At 49.9% G+C, this 23,240-nt stretch overlaps 1 protein-coding gene across 1 annotated transcript in view; it reads left to right on the top strand.

Moving 5' to 3' along the window:
• Positions 1–22,396, top strand: part of LOC144341479 (ATP-dependent 6-phosphofructokinase-like) — a 45,285-nt gene extending 22,889 nt beyond the window's left edge. The window contains exons 2-6 of the mRNA XM_078005034.1: positions 16,537–16,697; positions 18,441–18,502; positions 20,214–20,313; positions 21,414–21,555; positions 22,143–22,396. Of these exons, the coding sequence (XP_077861160.1) occupies positions 16,537–16,697; positions 18,441–18,502; positions 20,214–20,313; positions 21,414–21,425 (335 nt within the window). The 3' untranslated portion in view covers positions 21,426–21,555; positions 22,143–22,396. The remainder of the gene's footprint in view (positions 1–16,536; positions 16,698–18,440; positions 18,503–20,213; positions 20,314–21,413; positions 21,556–22,142) is intronic.
• The last annotated feature ends 844 nt before the right edge of the window (positions 22,397–23,240 follow it).

Here is a 23,240-nt window from a genome sequence, read left to right as displayed (position 1 = left end):
TGTGTTGGGGTAACTGTGTTAACTTCGTTTGAATTTTCTTCCTGTTCCTTTGGAATAAGTGTTGATAGCTTGTGCTGCTTGTTCACCCCACAGGTGACGGTGTCCTTTAGGCCTGGCAAAGCACGGCGGTGCAGGGAGGTGCTGGGCCTCGGCCTCTCGTGTCGTCTGCAGCCCTCACCGCACGTCTGCTCTTTGCTCCTCGTGCACACAACCGGGATCACGGGCTGCTCGCTCTGCTGTTTGAGATCCTCAGAAAAGGTGGTGTTTACACTGAAGGGAGAATTGGCGGTGTGCGGCTGATTTTAAATAGGAGGAAATGACGGTAACAGAATGAGCAATGCCTAGCACTTAGTTTTAGGCTTGAGAAATTGTGTTTTAGAATCAAGGTATCCCCAACTCCGGTTTTCTTCAAATTAAATCTTTTAAAGTGTTCACAAATATAGCTAAAGCCTAAAACTATGCAACAGAGGGCCTAGAGCCCAAGCCACTGCCACCTCTGACTCCAAGACACCTCTGAAACTTGGTCCTCCTCCTCAGAGAACCCCCCATCTGCTCCTTCATCCTCCTCCCTTCCCCCCCCATTCCCTGGACAGTTTTCTTCTTCTTCCCCCTCCCCCTCCCTGTCCTTGGGCAACCTCCTTGGACCTCTGCTTGAAAGTCACTGGTCTGTGGGGCCGCCCATTTGACAGATGAGCATGCTGAGGCCCAGGCACAAGTGACTGACTCAGACCCACGCAGAGGCTGACCCAGCGCGGATGCCGTCTCCGGCCTCCCGTACCACCGGGTTGTCCCTAATGGAAGAGAATCAATGATGCTGCTTCACTGATCTCCAGGGAAAGCTGGTCCTTTACAGGTTATGAACATGGGAATGTTTTGGAAAAGCCGTCGTCCACTTGTCAGCTCCATCTCTCTTGCCTGGAAGATGTAGGGAGAACCTGCCTTCAGCCCACCCTCATCCCATAACAGAACAGAGGACAAAGGGGCAGTAGACCCAAGTCCTGTCAGTGTCCTCAGGAAACCCCCGTTTCCTCCTCATGGTGGAAGTGGAAACCATCCCGCTGGATGATCTTCCCGGGGAGACCCTCCACCCTGAAAGCAAGGAATCTGGTTTGAGCACACACACATTCTTGGTGCCATCACTTTCTGCAGCTGAACCCTGCATACGTGGCCCATTAATCTTGCTCGTCCGGTGTTACTGGGTCCTGGGAGTTTGTGTGGGCTGATGGCAAGTGTTTACCATTGTGTTTAGAGAGGAGAATAGAACTTTATTGTGTCAAAATCAGATGATAACCACTGCCATGTGATTCCTTGGGTTGGTTTGGGCAGGGGATGCTCAAGCTTCTTCTGAGGGCTAAGTGCTTGTTTGAGAGAGTCTCACTTTGTCGCCCAGGCTGGAGTGCAGTGGTGCGATCTTGGCTCACTGCAACCTCTGCCTCCTGGGTTCAAGCAGTTCTCCCTGCCTCAGCTTCCCGAGTAGCTGGGATTATAGGTGTCTGCCACCACGCTTGGCTAATTACAAAAATTTTTAATATAGGCAGGGTTTTGCCATATTGGCCAGGCTGGTCTCGAACTCCTTACCTCAAGTGATCGGCCCACATTGGCCTCCTAAAATGCTGGGATTACAGGCTTGAGCCACCGTGCCTGGCCCGATCCTGACATCTTTTAAAGCTGCCTTCATGTACCAAAAACCAGTCTATGCTTGAAAATCAGGCTTGAAGAGCCTAGGAGGGAGGAGAGGGATATAGTTTAGCTAGGTAAATAACTATGCGTATGTTAAAAATAGGGGCCAAAATCTACCCCAAATGTTAACTCTTCCGCTTTGCCTTTGCGTTTTATATCCATTTATGGTTATCCATTCAGTATCAAGATTTCTGAAGATTCTTTTGATAATTATGGACAAATTACTGTTAAAACTCAGCTGCATTTGTAACACTTTAAAGAACTAATTGGATGACATTATTTCTCTCGGAAGCATTTTGGATAGTTACATAATTAATGTTTATCTCTTTGCCAGATTTTTTTTTTTTTCCCCAGAACAGAAACCTGAAAAGAAACATTCCTTTGCATTAAGAGCTATTTCACTGTGTGACAACCAATTTTTGAATGTGAGAACAAGATCATCGTGTATTTTTGGGATAATTCTTGCTTAATAGTGATAATGCTAAGTGTTAAAATTATGGAACAATTTGATTCTTTGAAAATTACTATTTGCCTGCTCACCAGGTGGGAGCTGATGAGAACGTGGATGTAAAAATTAAATTGTTTTTAGCTTGTATAAAAAAAGTTAAAAAAAAAAAAAAAAAGCTTTTTTGTTTTGTGCTACTACTGAAGTTGCTTAGCTGTGGAAATGAGGTTATTGCAGGCACTTAGAATTTTATCTCCTTCACTTCCACAATGGGAATAAATTCTCCAACAAGCACAGGAATCTGACTTTCTGATATTGAGACTCCTAGGCATCAAGCCCCATGGAAGGGGTGGTGATTACGTGAGCGTTGATGTTGATGTGGGCATCCTCTAAGCCGGACGCAGGGAGCAGGGAAGGGCAGAAAGAATAGGCCCCTCAGGAGCCATGAGAAAATAAAGTGTTGGCAGCAGTGGTGGTGAGGGTTGGTGTCAGGGGCCAGGAAGAGGTGGTGAAGGGAGCATGTGCCTCAAGGCAGCCCTGGAACCCGCGGTCCCTGCAGTGAAATCTTGTCTGCAGGGGACGTGGACTGCCATGCAGCGAGGCCCACAGACAGCCTGGACTTGGCTGGCTCAGAACTCTGGTGGACGTTGCAAATGGCCCCACAGCGTTGCAGTGCACATTCCTCGGACAGAAAGAAGACGCTTGGAACTGTTCCCGGCACAAAGCCAGCACCCTGTGAACAGTGGCTGCTGCTGTTGTGACTGAGTGCTGTCCAACTGGGGGCATTTGCTCTGCTCAGTTCACTTAATTGGGCCAGGAATGGGGTTGCTCTGCCTTCAACAAGTTTGACGGATTGAACGAGGACTCAGTCGATAATGTACTCTGTAAATACGCTCTGCCGGCTAGAGTGAGCAAAGCCCAGGGAGCGGGTGGTTTTTCAGTATTAGCCAGGTGTTTGTGGTGGGGCAGGCTGTGCGACTGCCAGAGCTAATGTGACCAGGAAGCCTCTGTCCCCCCAAGGTGGCCAGCGTTCCTATTATACGTGCCGTAGGCAGAAGGTGGGCACTGCTGGGGAACTTGCTCATGTTCCTGTTTTCTGATTGGAAATTCAAGGTTTCTGAGCATCTTACATTGAATTTGGACATTGCTGAGACTGTACACATTTCAACACTTGTTTTTTTCTGCTTTTCGGATCTATACAACCTGGCATTTGGCCATGGCTTCCAGGACAGGCTGGATGCAGAGTGAAGCCCTCTCCTCACTGTCAATGTTTGCAGATGTCTTTTTGTATAAACTTTGTATTTCTTGAGACTTTCTATTAGGTTTTTACATAACTAGACTTTTAAAATTGCCATGCACATAACTCTGCCAGTTACAATCGTGAGCTAACATGGGTTTTTGGTTTTACTTTGATGAATGTTTAACATTTGCATCCTGGATGTGGGGGTGGAGGTCATTTATCTGCTTTTCATTTCCTTCTTGGTTATACTTACCTGAAAGTCACTAAGGTGTGGAAGGCGTGGTACAGGGTAAACTGCAGGCTGCACTGTGGCGCGGTGGACAAGAGGCACAGGCTGCAGTGGTGTGCACAGTGCATGAGAGAAAAGAGGAGAGACTTCCATCCTCGAGGGAAACACACAACAATTTAAAAAACTGATCATCTAGCTTACATGAGGTCCAACAAATTCAGTTTGCAAAGTTTAACTTCCAAGTTAATTGAGTAATTTTTCCCCTAAGTCATTAATTTAGTAGCTTATGTTTAAATATATTTCTTTTGTCTAAAGCAAGTCATTAAATTCTAAAATGAATGACTAAACATGTAACAATTTAGGCATACAGCACCTGAAGGCAAAACCGCCAGTATGCTAAAACGTTGGATATAGATGCTTTAAAAATATAATGTAGCATTCTTGCAGTGCATGTGCTGTTAGCATATAACTTGGTGAGTAGTTTTGAGCTATGTTTGTAGGAATGTGTATCTTGAATACTTCAGGGCACCACTGCAGATGTGTGCGTAAGATGTATAAATACTGAATGTTCTTCTCCCTTCCCTTAAATGAAAAGCATTAGCTCCCTTTTATTTTTATTTTTAATTTTATTTTTTTTTGAAGTGGACTCTTGCTCTTGTTGCCCAGGCTGGAGTGCAGTGGCGCAATCTTGGCCCACTGCAACTTCTGCTTCCCGGGTTGAAGTGATTCTCCTGTCTCAGCTGCCCGAGTAGCTGGGATTACAGGCACCTGCCACCACGCCCGGCTAATTCTTGTCTTTTTATTAGAGATGGGGTTTTGCCATATTGGCCAGGCTGGTCTCAAACTCCTGACCTCAGGTGATCTGTCCACCCCAACCTCCCAAAGTACTGGGATTACAGGCGTGAGCCACTGTGCCCGGCCAGCTCCCTTCAGTAATGATTTATACAGTTGTTTTTGCTTTTTGTTTTTTTGAGACGGGGTCTCACTCTGTCGCCCAAGCTGGAGTGCAGTGACGCAAATCTTGGCTGACTGCAGCCTTCACCTCCTGGGCTCAGGTGATCCTCCCACCTCAGCTTCCTGAGTAGCTGGGAATAGACACATGTCACCATGACCAGCTAACTTTTTTTTTTTTTTTTTTTGTATTTTTAGTAGAGACAGGGTTTTGCCATGTTTTCCAGTCTGGTCTTGAGCTCCTGGGCTCAAGCAATCTGCCCGCCTCGGCCTCCCAAACTGCTAGGATTACAGGCGTGAACACCACATCTGGCCCATTTTTTTTTTTTTTTTTCCTTACAGGATTAGAAGTCGACTTTCAGAAAACCCTTCAACCTTGTAAACTTGATTTTCTACAATAATATGCCTCTAGGATAAAAACAAGATGGAAACAAAGAAGTATGTGTGGACTGCAGTTAAAAGTTTTCAACACAACATAGCTTAGGAGAGTTGACATTTACAAAGAGCAGGAGGCCCGTTCAGTGCCTTCTAGGCATTGGGAACGGCGGTCTGTGGGCCACCCTAACGTGTGCGGTGTCCTGAGACATGATCGTGGTGCTCATGCTTTTACCGAGGGCCTCCCGGGAGTACCAGAGGCTCTTCTCCTGCAGTCAGCCAGCCAGGCAGTAGCTGCTGGAGAAGGAACAAACAGTAAAAGACAGATGTACACGGTGTTATTGTGGCAGAGAGGTTAAAACTAGGCTCACTTTATTCTCTCACTTTGTTCTTACAGTTTTAAAAAAACTAATAACGAAGTCCTTAAATATGTATTGTATTTCAGGATTTTCAAGTAGTTGTGAGTGTGTCTGTCTCTCTCTCGCTCCCGTTCGGGTGCTCCCTGCGAAGAGAGCTCAGAGAGGCCACCTTTCCTTGTTGAAGTGACAGGGCCTGGAGAGGTGTGAACCCCGAGGTGGGGGGGTGACTGACTGGGGGGAGGCTGGGTCAGCGTGGGGATCCACCCCCACTCCACGTTCCTGTAGGGAATCCACAGTTCTAAGTCTTTATGATATGGGTAAAATGAACCTGGAAGAGGTGTTATTTTTTAAGAAGTAAGTGCCATGCTCTTTTTTCCTCATACTTCTCCGTGTTTAAGCAGCATTGAAAGATAAGGCACTAGTAGCATGTTGGTTTGGAAACAATCTTGTTGATTATTTTAAGTTGAATCTGATATTAAGGTTGTCTGGTAACAGAAGTTTTCCTTTAACAACATGGAACTCTGTTGAATCTGTTGCCCCATTGGCTGAGCCGTCTGAAGTCAGTGCGGTGGCACCTGAAGAGTCCGCTTCCCCTTGGAGGAAGCCGCTGGATTGGCAAGAGGCACTGTCCTTGATTGAGGGAGTGAGGCGCCTTTGCAGGGACCCCACGCGGCACCTGTGGCTCTCTCCTGCCCCCTGCGGCTCTCTCCTGCCCCCTGCTGGATGGCCAAGCAGACTCGCGACAGTGCTCAGCGTGAATGTTCACGGGGTAGGCCGAGGCTTTTGTCCCAGAAACACTGACTTCAGAAACGGCGGGCAGTGTGTGTTGAGCATGGCAAGAAAGACTTACTTGTGTCTTAAACCTCTTGAACAAAGCAAGTTGATGTTTCAAATGTATCTCGAAGGCTAATGACTTTGCTATGGTCAATATTCAGGAGAAAATAGGGTTTGATGAAATAGACAGGAGTGGCAAGTGACGTGCTTGTGCCCCGTATGACTAAGCGATGTCCTGGCCGTTCCACACCATGGCCTCTGAGCAGCCAGCGTGCAGATACTGGATCAATTTAGATGGGACTCCTGGAGCTGTCAGCTGCCCGGGAGAAGCACAAGGAGTTCTGTGTGCCCATGATCATGGTTCCCGCTACTGTGTCCAACAATGTGCCGGGTTCCGATTTCAGCATCGGGGCAGACACAGCCCTGAACACTATCACTGACGTAAGTCCGTGTGCGCCCCACCAGGTGGGCGCTGGCTGACTCTAACCTGTGGGCCCCCGCCCTTTTTGTCTACCGAGCGCTAGAAACAGCCTTTTACAAATATCCTGAATGAGAGCTTCTCGTTATTTCGCCGCCCCTACCCCCGAAAAGTAGGCTTTTAGACTCTGAACATTTTTTATCTCACTCCCAAAAAGTTTTACCGTCTCTTCTGTGTGGCCACCGGCGGGGACGTAGTGTGGCCAAGACCCCGGGAGTGCCCGTGAGTACCTACAGCGCTGAGGAGGGCTGGGCCGCAGTCTTCTGTGATTGCACCAGCATTAAAATTTGCTTTTAAAAAATTATTATTAATGCTGAGCCTAAATTTTCTTTGAGCATCCAATACCCATTATGATGAACCCCTGCCTTGATGCTGAGGGTAGAAATTGAACTGAATATTTTGTAATTGTAGTCATTGTCCTGAATGCACCATTGCATTTGTTTTCTCTTTGGTCTTGGCTGTTGACCTCATTTTCCCCTTTGTAAAGTGGGGATGTTAAATTACATCTAAGGCAATATTGGGGCTAATTTTTTTGCCAAAAGACAATAATAAAACATAGAAATATATTCTTCTGTTTTTTGTTTTGTTTTGCTTTGTTTTCTTTGTTTTACTTTTCTTTTCTCAGCCTCTTGAGTACCTGGGACCGCAGACACGTGCCGCCATTTCCAACTAAAAGAAATATACGCCTACCCCACGTTTGTGTGTCACACTTGGTGATTCACATGAGAGTCTGAAGATCCATATCTAATGCAGGAAGTATTTCATTTTTTAAAAATTTGATGTCTAAAATTTTTCACTAATTCTCAAGTTTTAATTTTTCTTGTGTGACTTAGTTCTCACGAATACTTTTCAAAGTTTTCTGTTTTGTTTTTGTTTTTTGTAAACCCTTGGCATGAAACTTATTTCTAGCGCTGGTAAATAAAAAAACAAGCTTTTAACATACAGCTCATATGGCAAGTAATGCTTAGCACTCGTTTCTTGGTTTTCTGAGCGTCTTAAACTTTCTTCACTTCCTTTGTGAAGGAAACCTGTCCAGGTTTTCCCGTGTTCACTGGCTTTGGGGGCAACGTTCACCTTATTTTTGGCAGTCACTAATCTCTGACCTAGATGTTGCTTCTGATCTGCTGGTGACGGGCGTCACGGCTTTGCTGCTGCAGGGCTGGCCCGGCTCTGGGTTTACCTTCGTGCTGGGAATGTGAACATGAGTGTGTTTCACAGAGAGGATTCCAGCATGGCTTTCACTGCTCTTTCACCTGCTTTAGCTGGATTTTTGGGTCTGTGAAAGTTGGGTGTGCAATGGGAGGTATTGAAGCTTCCTTTTTCCCTAATAGTTAACTAATTGGAACTTACCCAGAGGGAATGAGTGGAGAATTTGAGAGCAGTCACTGCAGTTAGATGGGCATCTGAAGATGTGGGACAAAGCTGGTGTTGATCTCCCTGTGACTTTTTTTATTTTCAAGTTTCCACACAAAGCATAGATCCTTGTGGTATGTGATGTACACTTTCGGGCATGAAGAAAATCTCTCTTTAATTCCAGGGTCCTCCGCTATAAATAACTTTTTTTTTTTTTTTAGATTGTAAATATGTAACAAATGTGTAGGGTCAAAATTTGAAAACCAAAATACGTGAGGCAAACACCCCGCAAATGATCAGTTCCACCCGCTTTGACTTCCCTTGGAGGGACTGTGTGATTTATTATGCGATTGTTTTAAATTCAGTTTTTCATTCATTCCAGTTTCTTAAAGCTAGGTTAAACAATTTCATTTTCTTTTCTGTTTTTTTTTTTTTTTTTTTTTTTTTTTTTTTTTTTTTTTGAGACGGAGTCTTGCTCTGTCACCCAGGCTGGAGTGCAGTGGCCAGATCTCAGCTCACTGCAAGCTCCGCCTCCCGGTTTTGCGCCGTTCTCCTGCCTCAGCCTCCCGAGTAGCTGGGACTACAGGCGTCCGCTACCTCGCCCGGCTAGTTTTTTTGTATTTTTTAGTAGAGACGGGGTTTCACCGTGTTAGCCGGGATCGTCTCTCGATCTCCTGGCCTCGTGATCCGCCCGTCTCGGCCTCCCAAAGTGCTGGGATTACAGGCTTGAGCCACCGCGCCCGGCCCATTTTCTTTTCTTTTTTTTTTTTTTTTTTTTTTTTGACAGGGCCTCTGTTTCCCGGGCTGGAGTGCAGTGATGCAATCACGATTGACTGCAGCCTCGACCTCCCAGGCTTAGGCGATCCTCCCACCTCAGCCTCCTGAGTAGCTGGGACTACACGTGCTTGCCACCTTGCGTGGCTAATTTTTTGTATTTCTACAGAGACGAGGTCTCCCTGTGTTGCCCAGGCTGATCTCAAACTTCTGGGCTCAGGCAGTCCCCCCGTCTTGGCCTCTCAAAGCCACTGGGGTTATAGGGATGAGCCACCACGCTGGGCCTTAAGTTAACCGATTACAATAGAGAAAGAACTGGAGTGTGTAGTTGGTTGAGCCTCCCGTTGGCCAGGCACAGCCACCTTGGTAAGTGTATGTGTGTGTCCTCATTGCCCTTCTGATCCTGAGCTCCGAGGAATGAGGCTGTCTTGGGAGTGCTGTGGTTCTAGTCTCGTGATGGGTGAGTGACGTCGGCTGATTGAGGTCACCCTGGCGAATGCTGCAGCTGCTCGGGAGCTGGGGCAGGGACGAGAAAACCGCTGAGGGTCCCTCTCTGCACCCCTGAAGGGAGAGGGACCGAGATGTGAACATGGCAGCTGTTTTCTCCAGAGCCCTGTTTACTGATGGCCAAACAGGGTGAATCCTGAGAAGGTTTGGATTTGGGTCTGAACTGGGCTCGCCTGGCTGTAGAACACAGGAGCTGGTGGCGAACTCAGGAAATGAGGGCGTGAGGCGACTTGACGTGGATGGCTCCGGGTCGCTCCAGCCACTGTCCTGAAGCCGTTGGAGCCTGAGGATGTGTGGGAGTGAGCGTCTCTTTCCTGTCCGGCCAACACCCTCTGTGACCCGTGACTCATGGCCTGGCCCTGGGCAGCATTTATGTTTGAGGTCTGTGGATGACTCCAGTTGTTCAGTAAATTTGGTGATTCTTATTGGGGTGATTGTGCCCCAGGGGATGTTTGCGCCATCCAGGGAGGTTTCTGGTTAGAACTGGGAGAAGGGATGCTCCCAGCATCTGGGGCTGGAGACAAGGGACGCTGCGGAAAGTCCCTCCAAGCAAAGGACGGGCTCCATAGCAGGAGTCTGGCTCAGGACGTGGCCATGTTGTGCTTCAGAAGCCCTGGGCGGATCTGATGTGGTGAAGTCGTCATCCTCGTGATTTCCTTCTTGGCAGCATTGATGCTTAGCTGACGCCACAGCCCCTCAGAATCTATGAGGCACTGATGTGGTGAAGTCGTCATCCTCGTGATTTCCTTCTTGGCAGCATTGATGCTTAGCTGACGCCACAGCCCCTCAGAATCTATGAGGCACTGGTGAGTGGGTCTTTCTGGCAGAACAGAAGGAATGAAATACCTCAGAGCAGGTGTTACACATTCTCAGGATATGACTGCAGGGAGTTTCGGTTGGACTCCTTTCATTCCTTAGTGCTGGCTGGTGCATTATTCTGTCCTGTAAGCTTGATCAGGTCACATCAGAAACACAGTAGGTGGGTGTCACGCTGCTGTCAGGTTTCGCGAAGGTGGCGGTGACTACAGCCTTGTGAGTAATTCCTTGTCATAGTGGCCCCACTACGGACCCAGGGGCCCGGCTGTGTTTGGTCTTGAGAGCTTTATGCTTTTCTGGGCAGGGTCTCTCCCCATCTTGAAGTCTTCCCTCCCCTTTTTTGGAGACTGAAGGAAGGAAAAGAGGAGCGACAGGGAAGAGGGGAGAGAGGATTTGCAGCAATGTGGCCATTCTCACAGATTTCAAGGCGGAGTTAAGGAGCCGAGACACCCCCACCTGCCCACTTGTGTGCCTCAGGCCCCTCCTTGGCCCCAGGTCACCCACACCCTCTGGCTTCCAGTGAGGGCTTCTTGGAGAAGCAGCCAGCTTCCCGCAGCCAGTCTTGGTTAGTCCTGGGCTAGGGTATTCCACAATAAAGGAGTGACATCACCTGTCTGAAGAGCATAAGGAGCCCCCCACGTGGTAGTGCTGACAGGGCCACATCCTGGGCACCAGGCCAGCCAATATCCCCAGATGAGTGTTTCTGGCTGGGAAGCAGGCTGGCATTTGGATTGAAGTCCTGCAAAAACTGCCATGGCCAGAGCCTGCAAGGCAGAGCCTGTACAGAGCAGCCCAAGAGCTGGGCATGTGCTGGGTCTGGGTGGACGTGGAGGCCATGCCATGGGGGCACGGGGGCCCCTGCTCACAGCTCACCTCGTGGTCACTCAGCACTGACCCACCCACCTTACCCTGCTACCCACCATGCTGTGAACTCACCTGCCACGGATCTGCACCCGCTGTCTGAAGTCCTCGGCCCACATGGGCTACTGGCCTTGGGATGCTTTGGGTTGCACCAGGGCTGCAGAGCCTGGGTCGCTCACTGTCCAACTCTCCCGGGGAGATGTGGGACCTGCCTTGCATCCCAACAGTAGCATTTCTGCAGCAGATGTGGGGATATTCACAGTAAGAGGGACACGTCCAAGTCCATAAATAGTTGATTTTGCCACCAAGTGGATGACAAAAACACCTTGCTGTGTGGGGCCACTTGGAGCTGGGAACAGTGGGCATGTGGACCTGTCCTGCTGTTATCTTGGTTAACACCCTGAGGTGGAGCCTGAAAAAGCCCGGTGCACACGGGCTCAAGAACCGCTCCCCTTTCTGACACCAGAGCCCATTTCCCAGTGGAACCCCGAGCAGCAACTCAGGTTCTTGCTCGCCTGTGTGGCTTTGTGTGTGACTTCCCGCCGGAGAGCAGAGATGTGGCGTGGGGCTGAGTGTGGCCCACTGGTAATCCAGCTGCCCGCCTCCTTCCCTGCCTGCGCGTGGAGGCTGCCTCTGCATGATGAAGGCGGTCACTTAGTGTGGTACTTACAGCTGTGTGCCCCATACCACTGATTGTGACCTGCCTACAGAAAGCTACAGGACTGGCTTTGCCTTTAAACGTCCTGACCGCCCTGGCCTCCCTTACCCACGATGAGATGCTGAGAGCTGAGCTGTCCCGCTCGTGACTAACTCGCCGCTGCCTGCAAGCTGCTCTGCTGCCGGCCTCACACCCACCCTGCTGTGCTGCCTGCAGGCCTCCCCTTTCATGAGGACCTGGGCTGTGCCCAGGCAGCCCCCTGTGTCGCTGAGGCCTGTCCTGCTCCCACATGGCCTCCAGAGCTCCCCTTGGTCCCCTGACCCACATGAACTGGCTTCCCCTGATGACTCAGGTCCGTCCTGTCCCTTCCTGGACTTCAGCGGAGGCCCTGGGGCTGGCAGGTGAGCACCCAGCACCCCCGCTAACCACTTGGCCCTGGTGCTTCAGGCTTACAAGAGCGCGTGCGACATGGCCGAGGCGCAAGGCCGCCACCGGGAGCTTTGCATCCCCCTGTGTGTGGTGCTGGCCACGATTAACAACAATGTCCCGGGCACAGAAATAAGCCTGGGCGCCGACACTGGCCTGACTGCTGTTGTCCAGGTAAGAGAACCCCGTTTCCTCGCCTTGCTTTCTTTATTTTATTTTAGCAATTTGTTTCTTCTGTGCTAAGAATGAGCCAGATTTATTATTACTCTTTCCCCCCCACCCTTTGTTAGCTTGGCTTTATGTCAGTCACACTGGCCAGAACAGGGTAAATTTTTTAGCTTCTCTGCCTTAGGGAGAACCTGTCTTTATTGATTAAAAGTGAGATGATATATCCAGTCCTTGGGGTCGTGTTTCTATCCCACCTAGACTAGGGGAGTTTTGAGCACCTTTTCTCTGGAGCCGGCCTCTCCTGCCTGCGTTGAGTAGCGAGGCTGCAGGGCCAGCTGTGGGAGCCTGCAGGAAGGGGTTTGAGTGCCTGGTACGTACGAGATATGGGACAGAGCTGTGACCACTGGGGGCCGCTGCCTGGAACCACAGCCTTCCTGTTGAGATGAGAGGTTCTTTAGAGAGCCCAGATCATGCCCTCCTGGGCAGGCAGTTTCACCAACATTTGCTTTGGGAGGAGTGGATTCTGCTGGTTATGGGCGTGGTGCTGACACCTGCAAGGTGACCCCTCAGGTCCCTGATAAGCTGACCAACCTCTATGGTCATGAGCTGGACATGAGGACCTGTGGTAGTTCCACAGGCCTTTGCTGCAGAGAGGGTCCTCACTCGGCTGCAGACGGGATGGTGGCCACCTTGGCACGTGGGGTCATGTCAGTGGATTGGCCGCCGGGTGTCTCCTGGAGAGCAGCCGCTGGCCTTTAGCTTAGATGTTCACGTCCGAACCAGCTCCGGAGTTTGCGGTGAAAACTCCCAGCCCTGTTGGAGACTCCTTAGTTCAGCTTGGCACAGAACCCAGGAAAACAGTAGTTCTGTTCTGGCTTCTTCCTTCAGAACTGAGTTCCAGTGCAGGGAAGGGAGTGGAGGGGTCGTGAGGTCGACTGCAGCCTCCTGTGCCTCCCACTCGAGTTGAGGGCCATCTCTCTCCTGGGCTTCTCCCTGTTGCGTTCCCTGGTGCTGTACTGGCCTGGCAGAGGCTGGCCCTGGCTTGTTCCCTGGACTTCCTTGGGCCCCCGCGCTTGACCTCTGTTCACTGAATGCCATTAGGGTCCAGCCATCGCTGGCTTCACTCTCCTTTAGCACCTTGTAGATGTCCACACATGCTTCCACCCTCGCACCCCGCACTCAGCGCAGCACTACCCCGGTCAGCGGCTGTGCTTTGCTGCAGGTCCCTTGCTGTAGCAGGGATGGGAGCCCCACCCCCTGCCCCTTCTGGCCACCGACTTCAGCAGAGGCTCGGCTGCCATGAGGGATACCAGTCATGGGAAAACTGGCCTCCCTGCAGATTCACAGAACAAGGTGGTTCTCACAGAGAAGTCAGTGCCTTTTTTCTATCTTAACACTGTAGCAAACACCACCTTTTCACCACCAATTTATGTTTCTTAACACCAATGGAGCAAAGTGCTGGTGATGTTTGAACTGTAGCCTGGGGCTCCTGCTCCCATGGGACTCCTTGGGGAATTTCCTAGCAGGATAGTGTGTGTGCCCTTACAAGGGGTTGTGTCTGCTGGGCACATCCCATTGTGAGGCAAGAATGGCTGAGGTCACAGGCTCTGCCTGACAAGTGCCACTCACAACTGCTGTCCACGCAGGGCCACGCTTGGGATTGGCCGCCTCCTTGTCAGTGCTACTTCGACTAATTGCCTGAGGCACGGCCAGAGTGACTTGCTATTTTTAGAAGCTAATTCAGGCTTCAGATGCGATCTAGGTAATGAGGAGAGAGTTCAGGAAAGCTGTATCTAAGCTCCAGCAAAGGCAGACACTTCCATCCCCGCTGTCACTGCGTTTACACTCAGAGGAGCACACGGTTGGGGGCATGGCTCAGCTGTTAGGGCTCCACTGTTCTACACACCCACAGCGGCAGCCTGGCGGGACCAGAACTCAGACACGCTCGGGCACAAATCAGCCTCTTGGGAGAGCTGCTTTGCCTGCAGAATTCTTTTGCCATTAAGCAGTTGATGTCATTCTTTGAACGAGTGACAGTAATTCCCCACCTCAGGGTGGGCTGCGGGGGAGATTCAGTTGGAGAAATAATCTATGAGGCTTTGTGCCTCTGGGGGTCCTGATGCCCCACCAACATTTTTCTTCCCGTGCCTGGGATTCTCTAAGACAAAGGGAAAGTCTGAAAGCCTTACAGCATCTTAAGTCTTAGATCACAATTAGAGACCCAATTACAGACAGGTGGAAGAGTGAAACCCTCAGAATTCTGCACTGGCCCTTCAAGAAGGCAGTTGTGGGCTCTTTGGACCCTTGATGGGTTTCTGTCCTCTGTCCTCCCTAAGCACAAAGACAGCAATTCTTCCCATTGCCTGTTTCTCTCCCCATCTGGGCTTTTACACAATGCAAAGTGGCCCTCTAACTAGAGCCCATGTACAGTTTTGAATATGTCAACCAATTATTTTAGGAGGAAAAGAATCTGCCAAAGAAATGAAGTATAGGTTGGAATGGTTTAATCAAGCCTGTGTTTATTCAACAAAATGTGCTTTTAAATTTCATCCGAAGTACTCAAGTGAAAATTTCCCAGTGGGTGTTAAACTTTGGTGCACAGACTCTCGTGTGGCTCCCAGTCTCAAGTCCACACTCCCACTTCGTGCTTTTACTCTTGGTTGAGTCCCATGGAGGCCTGTTAGGGAATCCTGCAGGATCAGCCCTTGACCCGGATGGACGGATGGACGGACGGACGGCTGGCTGGCTGGCTGGGGAATACTGTGCTTGTGTCATTCAGAGACAATCATTTCTTGAACGCCTGCTGTGGGGGCTTGGCCGGGTCCTGCTGATAGTGCAGTGGTGTAAGCCCAGCCCACAGTTCCTGCCCTCATGGAATGTGCAGCCTAGTGAGGACTGCAAGTCAAATAACCACGAGGTAACTACAGGGAGACACCGTGGTGATTTCTATGAAGAGAGGACATGGGGTGCCCCGAGGGCCCCTGACAGAGGGAACTTTGCGGTCCTAGAAACCAGGTGACGTTTTCCTGAGGAAATGACATTTCCCTCGGGGTCAGAGCTGAGGAAGGTGCCTGTGTGTGTTCCGTGGCCACTGTGACCCTGACCACACACCTGGGGCTGGAAAATACTACTCACTCTCGCACAGCTCTGGAGGGTGGGAGCCATGGGCTGAGGCCAGAGTGTTTGCTCCAGGAGAGTCCCTCGTGGCCCATTCAGGTGCCCAGAGCCCCGGGCATTGCACGCCTTGTTCCCTGGCACCTCCTCCTCCGATGTGGGTGTGCAGCATCCTGCTCCAGGGCCTCTGCACCTCTCATCTGCCGATGCAGGTGGTGGCACTTAGGGTCCACCTGGGTAGTCCTCAGGATTCACCTTTATCACCTCATGAGGGAACATCCCCAGGTTCCAGGGATTAGCACCGGGATTCCTTTGGGGGCTGCTCTCCTGCCCACCACTGTGCCTGAATGTGATGCACATAGCGGCCAGCATATGGAGAGGCCCGAGGAGGACCTGGGGTGGCTGGAGCTAGAGCCGGACCTGGTGTCAGAAGCAGGAGGGGCCAGGGATTCCAGAGAAAGGCTTGACGTGTACTTGAAGTGAGCAAAGGGTTTTGAATGAACCAAGAACTGATCAGATTTATGTTTTTTATAGATGGGTCTCCAGTCTGTGTGAACAGATTAGAGGGGGCCGGGGTGGGAGCTGAGGCCCAGGCAGAGGCTTTGCAGAGTGCCAGGAGAGGGTGCTGTAGCCCGGACTGGTGTGTGGGTGGGAAGGTGGCCGATGCATTTCTCTGCTGTTTTTCTCCCTGCTGAGCTAGGGTCCTTGTGGAGGGCGGATGGCAGACATTTCACTCTGGGACCTCATGCCTATGCTATCCGAAAGACCCCCAGGTGCCTGGGTGTAAGAACCACCATCTGCCTTTGAGTAGAGTTTCTATTAATGTAACATTCACCAATGGATGGAAGACGGCCACAACTCTAAAATCACAGGGAGCTTTTCTGAAGAAAATAGAATAGCACAGCTGTTCCCATGGACAAAGCTGGCAGGTGACAGCCCCCTAACTTCTCAGCTCACACCTAACCGTGTCCGTGTCTGGTGAAAGCTGCTTCAGCAGGGACAGTCGGAGAGCAGCATGGAGTGAGCTGGCTTATGGGGTCGTCTTTTCAGTCTCCTCCTATGGGGCCTGGGAGAAGGGAGCGGCAGATGGCCAGGTCCCCACCACAGGTCATCGAGGTCACCTCCAGGTGGCTGGCGGGGGGGGGGGCATGTTCACACCCACTCCGAGGCACATCCTGGCTGCTGCACACCCTTCACCCCTGTGCGATGCTGGGACCGCATGCTCAGGCGCGGTGTTGGGGCCTTGCTGCACTCACTGGTAGGGGAGCTCTGGGATGGTGGGTGCACCCTGGCCCTAGGCTGGAGTGACTGATCTCTTCTCTGACCAGACCTGCGACCGCATCAACAGTTTGCCAGCGGAACCAAGCGGCGCGTGTTCATCAAGACCATGGGCGGCTACTGTGGCTACCTGGCCAACATGGGGGGGCTCACAGCCGGAGCCGATGCTGCATACATTTTCGAAGAGCCCTTCGACATTGGGGATCTGCAGGTATGTGACGGGGCTGGCCTCAGGGGACCGTCCCCTTGGGATCCTCTCGGTGCTGCGGAGCGAATCATCGTGTCTAGGGTGGTTTGCTTTTCGAGGGGGCATGGAGACGGAGGTGCTACCGAACATGCCACGCTTGATGCCCTTCGCATCGCCCAGGTGCCTCTCCCAAGTGTCAGGTGATGGCGGACGTGCCTGGTTGAGAACACCTTCTAGTCTCTTGTGTGAAACACAAGCTTGTTTTTTTGATGTAGTCTGTTGTGTAATGTTTTCTCACTTCTGTCACAAACGATTTGAGTGCCTCCACTGACAGTCACCACCCACGTCTGCGACTGGCTCTGGAGCTGGCTGCAGCTTCTTTTAAATCTTGAGGCCTCTGATGCTGCGTCTGCCTCTAAACTGACACAGACACGGCCATGGTTTCTTGGCATCTGTGGCTCTTTTAGGGAAGGGTGTCGCCGACCCCGGGGTCTGCCCCTGCTTCGACGGCACAGGAGAATCCCGGCCTGGACCCTGCAGTGTTCAAAGTTGCTAAACTCCATGCAGGAGGACAGGCCTTGGCAGATAAAATGCAACTGAACAATTGTCTTTAGTTAGTTATATAAATAAATATATGTTATATATTACTCTGTCAGCCAGGCTGGAGTGCAGTGGCATGATCTTGGCTCACTGCAACCTCCGACTCCCAGGTTCAAGCCATTCTCCTGCCTCAGCCTCCCGAGTAGTTGGGATTACAGGCGCATGCCACCATGCCCACCTAATTTTTGTATTTTTAATAGAGATGGGGTTTCACCATGTTGGTCAGGCTGGTCTTGAACTCCTGACCTCGTGATCTGCCCACCTTGGCCTTCCAAAGTGCCGGGATTATAGGCGTGAGCCATCGTGCCCAGCACCGTTGTCTTTTAAAGTTAGGATGTTACTTGTTTCTGAGCCAAATAGATCAAGTAAAAAGGGCCTTGGTGTTGTCACTAATTATGTGACATGTGAATCATGAATTTCTTCACTGTGTCAAAGTGACTGCTTGTGGAGTCGTTCACTGCATTGTGATGTTGCTGTCAGCAGTGGGTCCCATAAGATGATAATGGAGCTGCCCCAAACAGGTGTACTTTTTTTTTTATCTTTTATAAAATTTATATATATATATATATATATATATATATATATATTTTTTTTTTTTTTTTTTTTTTTTTTTTTTTTTGAGACGAAGTCTTGCTCTGTCGCCCAGGCTGGAGTGCAGTGGCCGGATCTCAGCTCACTGCAAGCTCCGCCTCCCGGGTTCACGCCATTCTCCTGCCTCAGCCTCCCGAGTAGCTGGGACTATAGGCGCCCACCATCTCGCCCGGCTAGTTTTTTGTATTTTTCAGTAGAGACGGGGTTTCGCTCTTTTCCGCTGAGAGCGCCGAGTAGAACATTGTCATGAAAATAAATAAGGGGCAATAGAGCCGTGAATGAGTGCTAGGCCAATCACGGAATTATCGTCTTCAGAGGGACCCTGTTGATTCTGGAAGGCATTTCTAGTGGCCGCCATGAGGGCTGCTCACTGTGCCCTGCGCTCAGCATTCATCGCTGCAGACATGCTCTCCCCGCCTGGGGGAGGCTCCCCGAGACCTGAGCCGTGAGAGCTTGCAACCTCCTTGGCCACACTCACCGCCACGCTTGGTTGGCACTTCCCGCCCTGCAGGGCCTGGCACACAGTGGGTGCTTAGCATAAGTTTATTGTCTGATTAACAAAATACTCTTTTCCAGTCCAATGTGGAGCACCTGACGGAGAAAATAAAGACCACCATCCAGAGGAGCCTTGTGCTCAGGTGAGTGAGAGACCAGGGCTGATCTTACGGTCACTGTCACACCGCGGTTCTTAGGTTCTGGTGACTTTGGGCTGGATGAGTGGTAATTTCTTTACTGCTGGAGTGCACTGCACACTGGGCATATGCAGAAGAGAGTTGTGGTGTGTTGCTCTGAAGACTTTTTGCATTTAGACAACTAAAACTTTTGCTTTATAGTCTTACTCTATTAGATATCTCGCAATCATTTCTCTAACACCTGATGTTTATGAAGGAGGAAATACAGCCATCCCTCTTAGCCTCAGGGAATGTGTCCCAAGACTCCAGTGGGTGCCTGGACCTGGGGATAGTACCCACCCCCTGTATACATAAGGGGGTGGGGGCTGATAACCATCTGATAACCAAGGTGGCTACTGAGTGACTCAGGGGCAGGAGGCACAGACAGCATGGAGACTTTAGGGCACAGGGATGATTCACGTTCTGGGTGGGACAGAGCAAGACAGCACAAGATTTCATGACTCCCTGTTAGCTGGGCTTAGGTGAAATCGACATCCTGGGTCGGTTTGTTGTGTCGCATATGTTGTGACTATACAACAAAATGATCTGGAGTATACGCATACTCCCAGTTAGCTGGGAGACTTTTTTTTTTTTTTTTTTTTTTTTAGACAGTCTTGCTCTGTTGCCCAGGCTGGAGTGCAGTGGTGCAATCTTGGCTCACTGCAACCTCCACCTTCCAGGTTCAAGAGATTCTCCTGCCTCAGCCTTCCGAGTAGATGGGTGTACAGGCGCCCACTACAACGCCCAACCAATTTTTGTATGTTCAGTCGAGATGGAGTTTCACCACGTTGGCCAGGCTGATCTCAAACTCCTGACCTCAGGTGATTCGCCCACCTTAGCCTCCCAACATGCCAGAATTACAGGCGTGATCCCCACCGTGCCCAGCCAAAACATCTAAACTTTTAATTCATGCCAAACATCAGCAGCTTTAGGCTTCTATTCGTTGGTGAGGTTTGAGTAATGGGGATTTTAAGGGAACTGTCAGCTTTCATGAAAACAGTGACACCCCCATTACTTGGAAATGCTTATTCAAACTAAACACGGCATCAGGTTAAAAACCAGAGCTTCCTAAGATTTAAACTGGATTATCAGACGTGTAAGATACTTGACACTCACCCTCAAATCAGAATGACCTGGAATGAGCTGCATGCAGGCACACGCGTGTTATGAGTTGAGCCTGGGACACAGCGGTCCAGGATTCCTAACTCCCACACACTCCTCCTTCACCACCTCGTATTCTTTATACTTTTAAACCAGAGCCCGTGAACTTATTTCAGAGAGCTCATGAATCCCCTGAAATGATGAAATAGTAGGCGTCTGTGTGACTTTGTCAAAGAATCCACAACGGTTATCAGATTCTTAAAGCTGTGACCCATCCCCACCCCAGATGAGTCTATGAAACCTTGATTTAAGATTTTAAAATATTGGAGATGGTTAGTTGACTCGTTCCATTTATTAAAATCCTTCTCTTACTGGGCAGGGGGGAACACTTGATACTTTTGCTTAGCAGGCTGAGTTCAGGCTACAGGAATCACAGATTTTGTTTTGTTCTGTTCCAGCTATCCCTAAAGACTTAGAAACAAAAACATAAATTCTGTGAAATAGAAATCGTCATTTCTATTTCACAGCAAAGTGTGACTGTATAACTGATATTTCATATGACTCTAACCCCCAACAGGGTGGGGCACCTTCTCCATTTGATAGAAACTTTGGAACCAAAATCTCTGCCAGAGCTACGGAGTGGATCACTGCGAAACTCAGGGAGGCCCAGGGCAGAGGTAAGGGGTCCGGGGAGGGAGGCCGTCTGCCTTGGTGAAAATGCTGTCCTATCGGGGAGAAGTAGGCTGCTGGTTCCTTGTTCAGTTCAGTACTGAGCTGCGAGTGATGTTCTAACTCCTGCTGGTTTCTGAGCATTGCTATTTAACCAACCTTGGATTCCTGGGTGTGCGTGACATGTTCTCTTTTATCACTGCTAGATTCAACCTGAAGTTCTTTTGTGTAGGCTTTTTGCTCTGGAGATCCTGAGCGTCAGCCCGCAGTTTCCCTCACAGTTGAAGTGGGGCCTTCTATTTTGGGGATGTTTGGTAGGACAACCTCCTTATGACTCCATCCATCAGAACTTCCAGTTTTGAGGAAGATTTGGCTGCTGAATGAATTGTTCGTGTTTGTAGAACTATGCATGTTTTTCCTTAAATCAGTTTTGTAAGTTACATATTCTAACAAATCTTTAGATAAGCTGAAAAGTTTTAGAAAACATGACACATTACTCTTGTTAATGGTTCCAACATGGCTGGTCCCTACTCATTCCTGAGTGGTTATTTGTGCCAGCATCTTTCTCACCCCCACCCCCCTCAGCTTTCTTCAGTCATACCAGATGTGTGCTTTTATTAGGGCAATCCATTGTCACTGCCAATGTCCGACTTAGAAGAATGACAGTCTACAAAAAACAGTGATGTGAATAGTTTCAATCGGTTTGTCTTTTTGAAGAACTGACTGATTCTTTCTACATCCATTTTCTCTTGCTAATTTAGCTACGGATGCTTCTCGTGCCTCAGTGTGTGTATACGTGAGCATCAATTTCTTATTAGTGTTTTGCCATAATTTAAAGTAATTTCCCTATTCCACTATTTAGTGAAAAATTCTCTCCACTGAGAGAAAAAACAAAAGCTGCTTTCCAGGAAGCCATCAGGGTGATCCCACAAGAGCAGAGCTGTGCAAGCCCAGGCCAGGCGCTGGCCACACTACACAGCTGTTCTCAGCCTCCCCCAGGCCTCCAGGCCAGGTTCAGCATGGTTCCCAGGAATCTCACCCCGTGATTCTGCTCCCCCACCTGCCCATGGGACAGGGCAGTGTTAATCTGTTTTTAAACCTTTTATAGGAAAAACATTGACCACCGATGATTCCGTTTGTGTGCTGGGAATCAGCAAAAGAAACGTTATTTTTCAACCTGTGGCAGAGCTGAAGAACCAAATGGATTTTGAATAAGTCGGGGTCTTATTGCCTTAGCAAACCCAGCCAATGTGAGTACAGGACAGGGGAATGTCCATTGCTGTTGCATTCGGCAACTCATTCAGGGATTTGAGGAACTAGCTTTTCTGAAGCTCAGTTAAAAAATATTAGGTCTTGGCCAGGCACGCTGGCTCATGCCTAAGATCCCAGCACTATGGGAGGCCTAGATGGGTGGATCACTAGGTCAAGAGATCGAGACCAGCCTGGCCCACATGGTGAAACCCCGTCTCTACTAAAAATACAAAAAGTAGCCGGGCGTGGTGGCGCACACCTGGAGTCCCAGCTACTCAGGAAGCTGAGGCAGGAGAAACTGCTTGAATCTGGGAGGCAGAGGTTGCAGTGAGCTGAGATTGCACCACTGCTCTACAGCCTGGTGACAGAGCGACACTCTGTCTCAAAACAACAACAAACTACCACTAGGTCTTTGGGAAGAATTTTTAGAAATATAAAAACAATGGTTTTGTTTGATCTTGAAATTGGCTTTATCATCTAGTTGATTCAGCCGACCCTACAACCCCCGTGTTTCTGGCAAGACCGCTCGCTGTGCTGGCCGTGGCATCTCCCAGCCTCACTGCTGTCCCTCCCCTTCCCTCCACAGGCACAGGATTCCCAAAGAACGGTGGTGGCTCAAGCTGCGGTTCCTCATGAAGATCCTGGCCAAATACAAGGCCAGCTACAACATATCAGACTCAGGCCGGCTAGAGCACGTGCAGCCCTGGAGCCTCTGACCCAGTCCCACCTGCACGTGCCTGCAACCTGGACTCACCGTGGACCATCCATTTTTGTAACACTTAAGTTATTGATCAGCACTTTATGCAGGTATTATTGACATTAAAACCTAATCAGTGAGCACCTGTCACCGCCTGTGTGCCCCACCAACTCCAGTGCGTGCTGTCTGTGGACTGTGTCTCATGCTTTCAGATGTGCGTATTAAACATTTGCCTACAACTCCAAGTAGGGTGGCTACTAAAGGTTTTCTCTGCAGTTTTGTGGGCAAAGATTATCAAAATATTTTTATAGGGATCACTGAACTATGTGCAAGTCATAAAAGGAGAACAAAGCCAGTAGTTTACACAGGCCAAGGGGAATGCCATGTTTACTTACCGTTACATATTTGCTATGTGTCAGTTTCCATCCACAGCAGCAGGCCAGGACCCTGGGCCTGGACCCCAGGCTCCTGCTCTCCTTAGAAAGTAAAAGAGAACACAGGAATCTTATCTACTCGGCCTCTTGATTGCAATCCTAGCTGCATGTTAAGACCACCAAGGTGGGGGTTTGAAAAATCTGATAGCCAGCTTCTCATCCAGTCCAAGCCACCATCCTCACTGGGCCCTAATTTGGAACTCTCCGATGACTCTTGCCAGAGTAGACATGGGTGCTGGGGTGACAGCCCTGCCGCCCTCGTGGGACCCCTCCTGTAGGGACAGTGTTTCTGCCTCAGTTCTAGACTGCAAGAGACCACAGCTGTACCTCAGAAACGTGGGCGGAGAGCTGTGTGGAGGGAGAGGAGACACCAAAAACCAGCTGTTTGGGAAATCAGAGTCCAACGGCCAAGAGCTGGCGTGGAGCCTTTCCTTTCTGGCTCTGTAAAGACGAAGCGAGGGCTTACTCACCCCAGCCCATCTACTTCCATCTGGCCGCCCTGTTGAACTTCCGTCTGTTAGGAGGACGCTCCCACAGGGCCTAGGTGTGATCA

This window comes from Macaca mulatta, chromosome 6 (assembly GCF_049350105.2).
Source record: "Macaca mulatta isolate MMU2019108-1 chromosome 6, T2T-MMU8v2.0, whole genome shotgun sequence".
In the NCBI taxonomy this organism is placed as follows: Eukaryota; Metazoa; Chordata; class Mammalia; order Primates; family Cercopithecidae; genus Macaca; species Macaca mulatta.
Note: the sequence above shows the minus strand (reverse complement) of the source record. Positions and strands in the feature narration are given on the sequence as shown.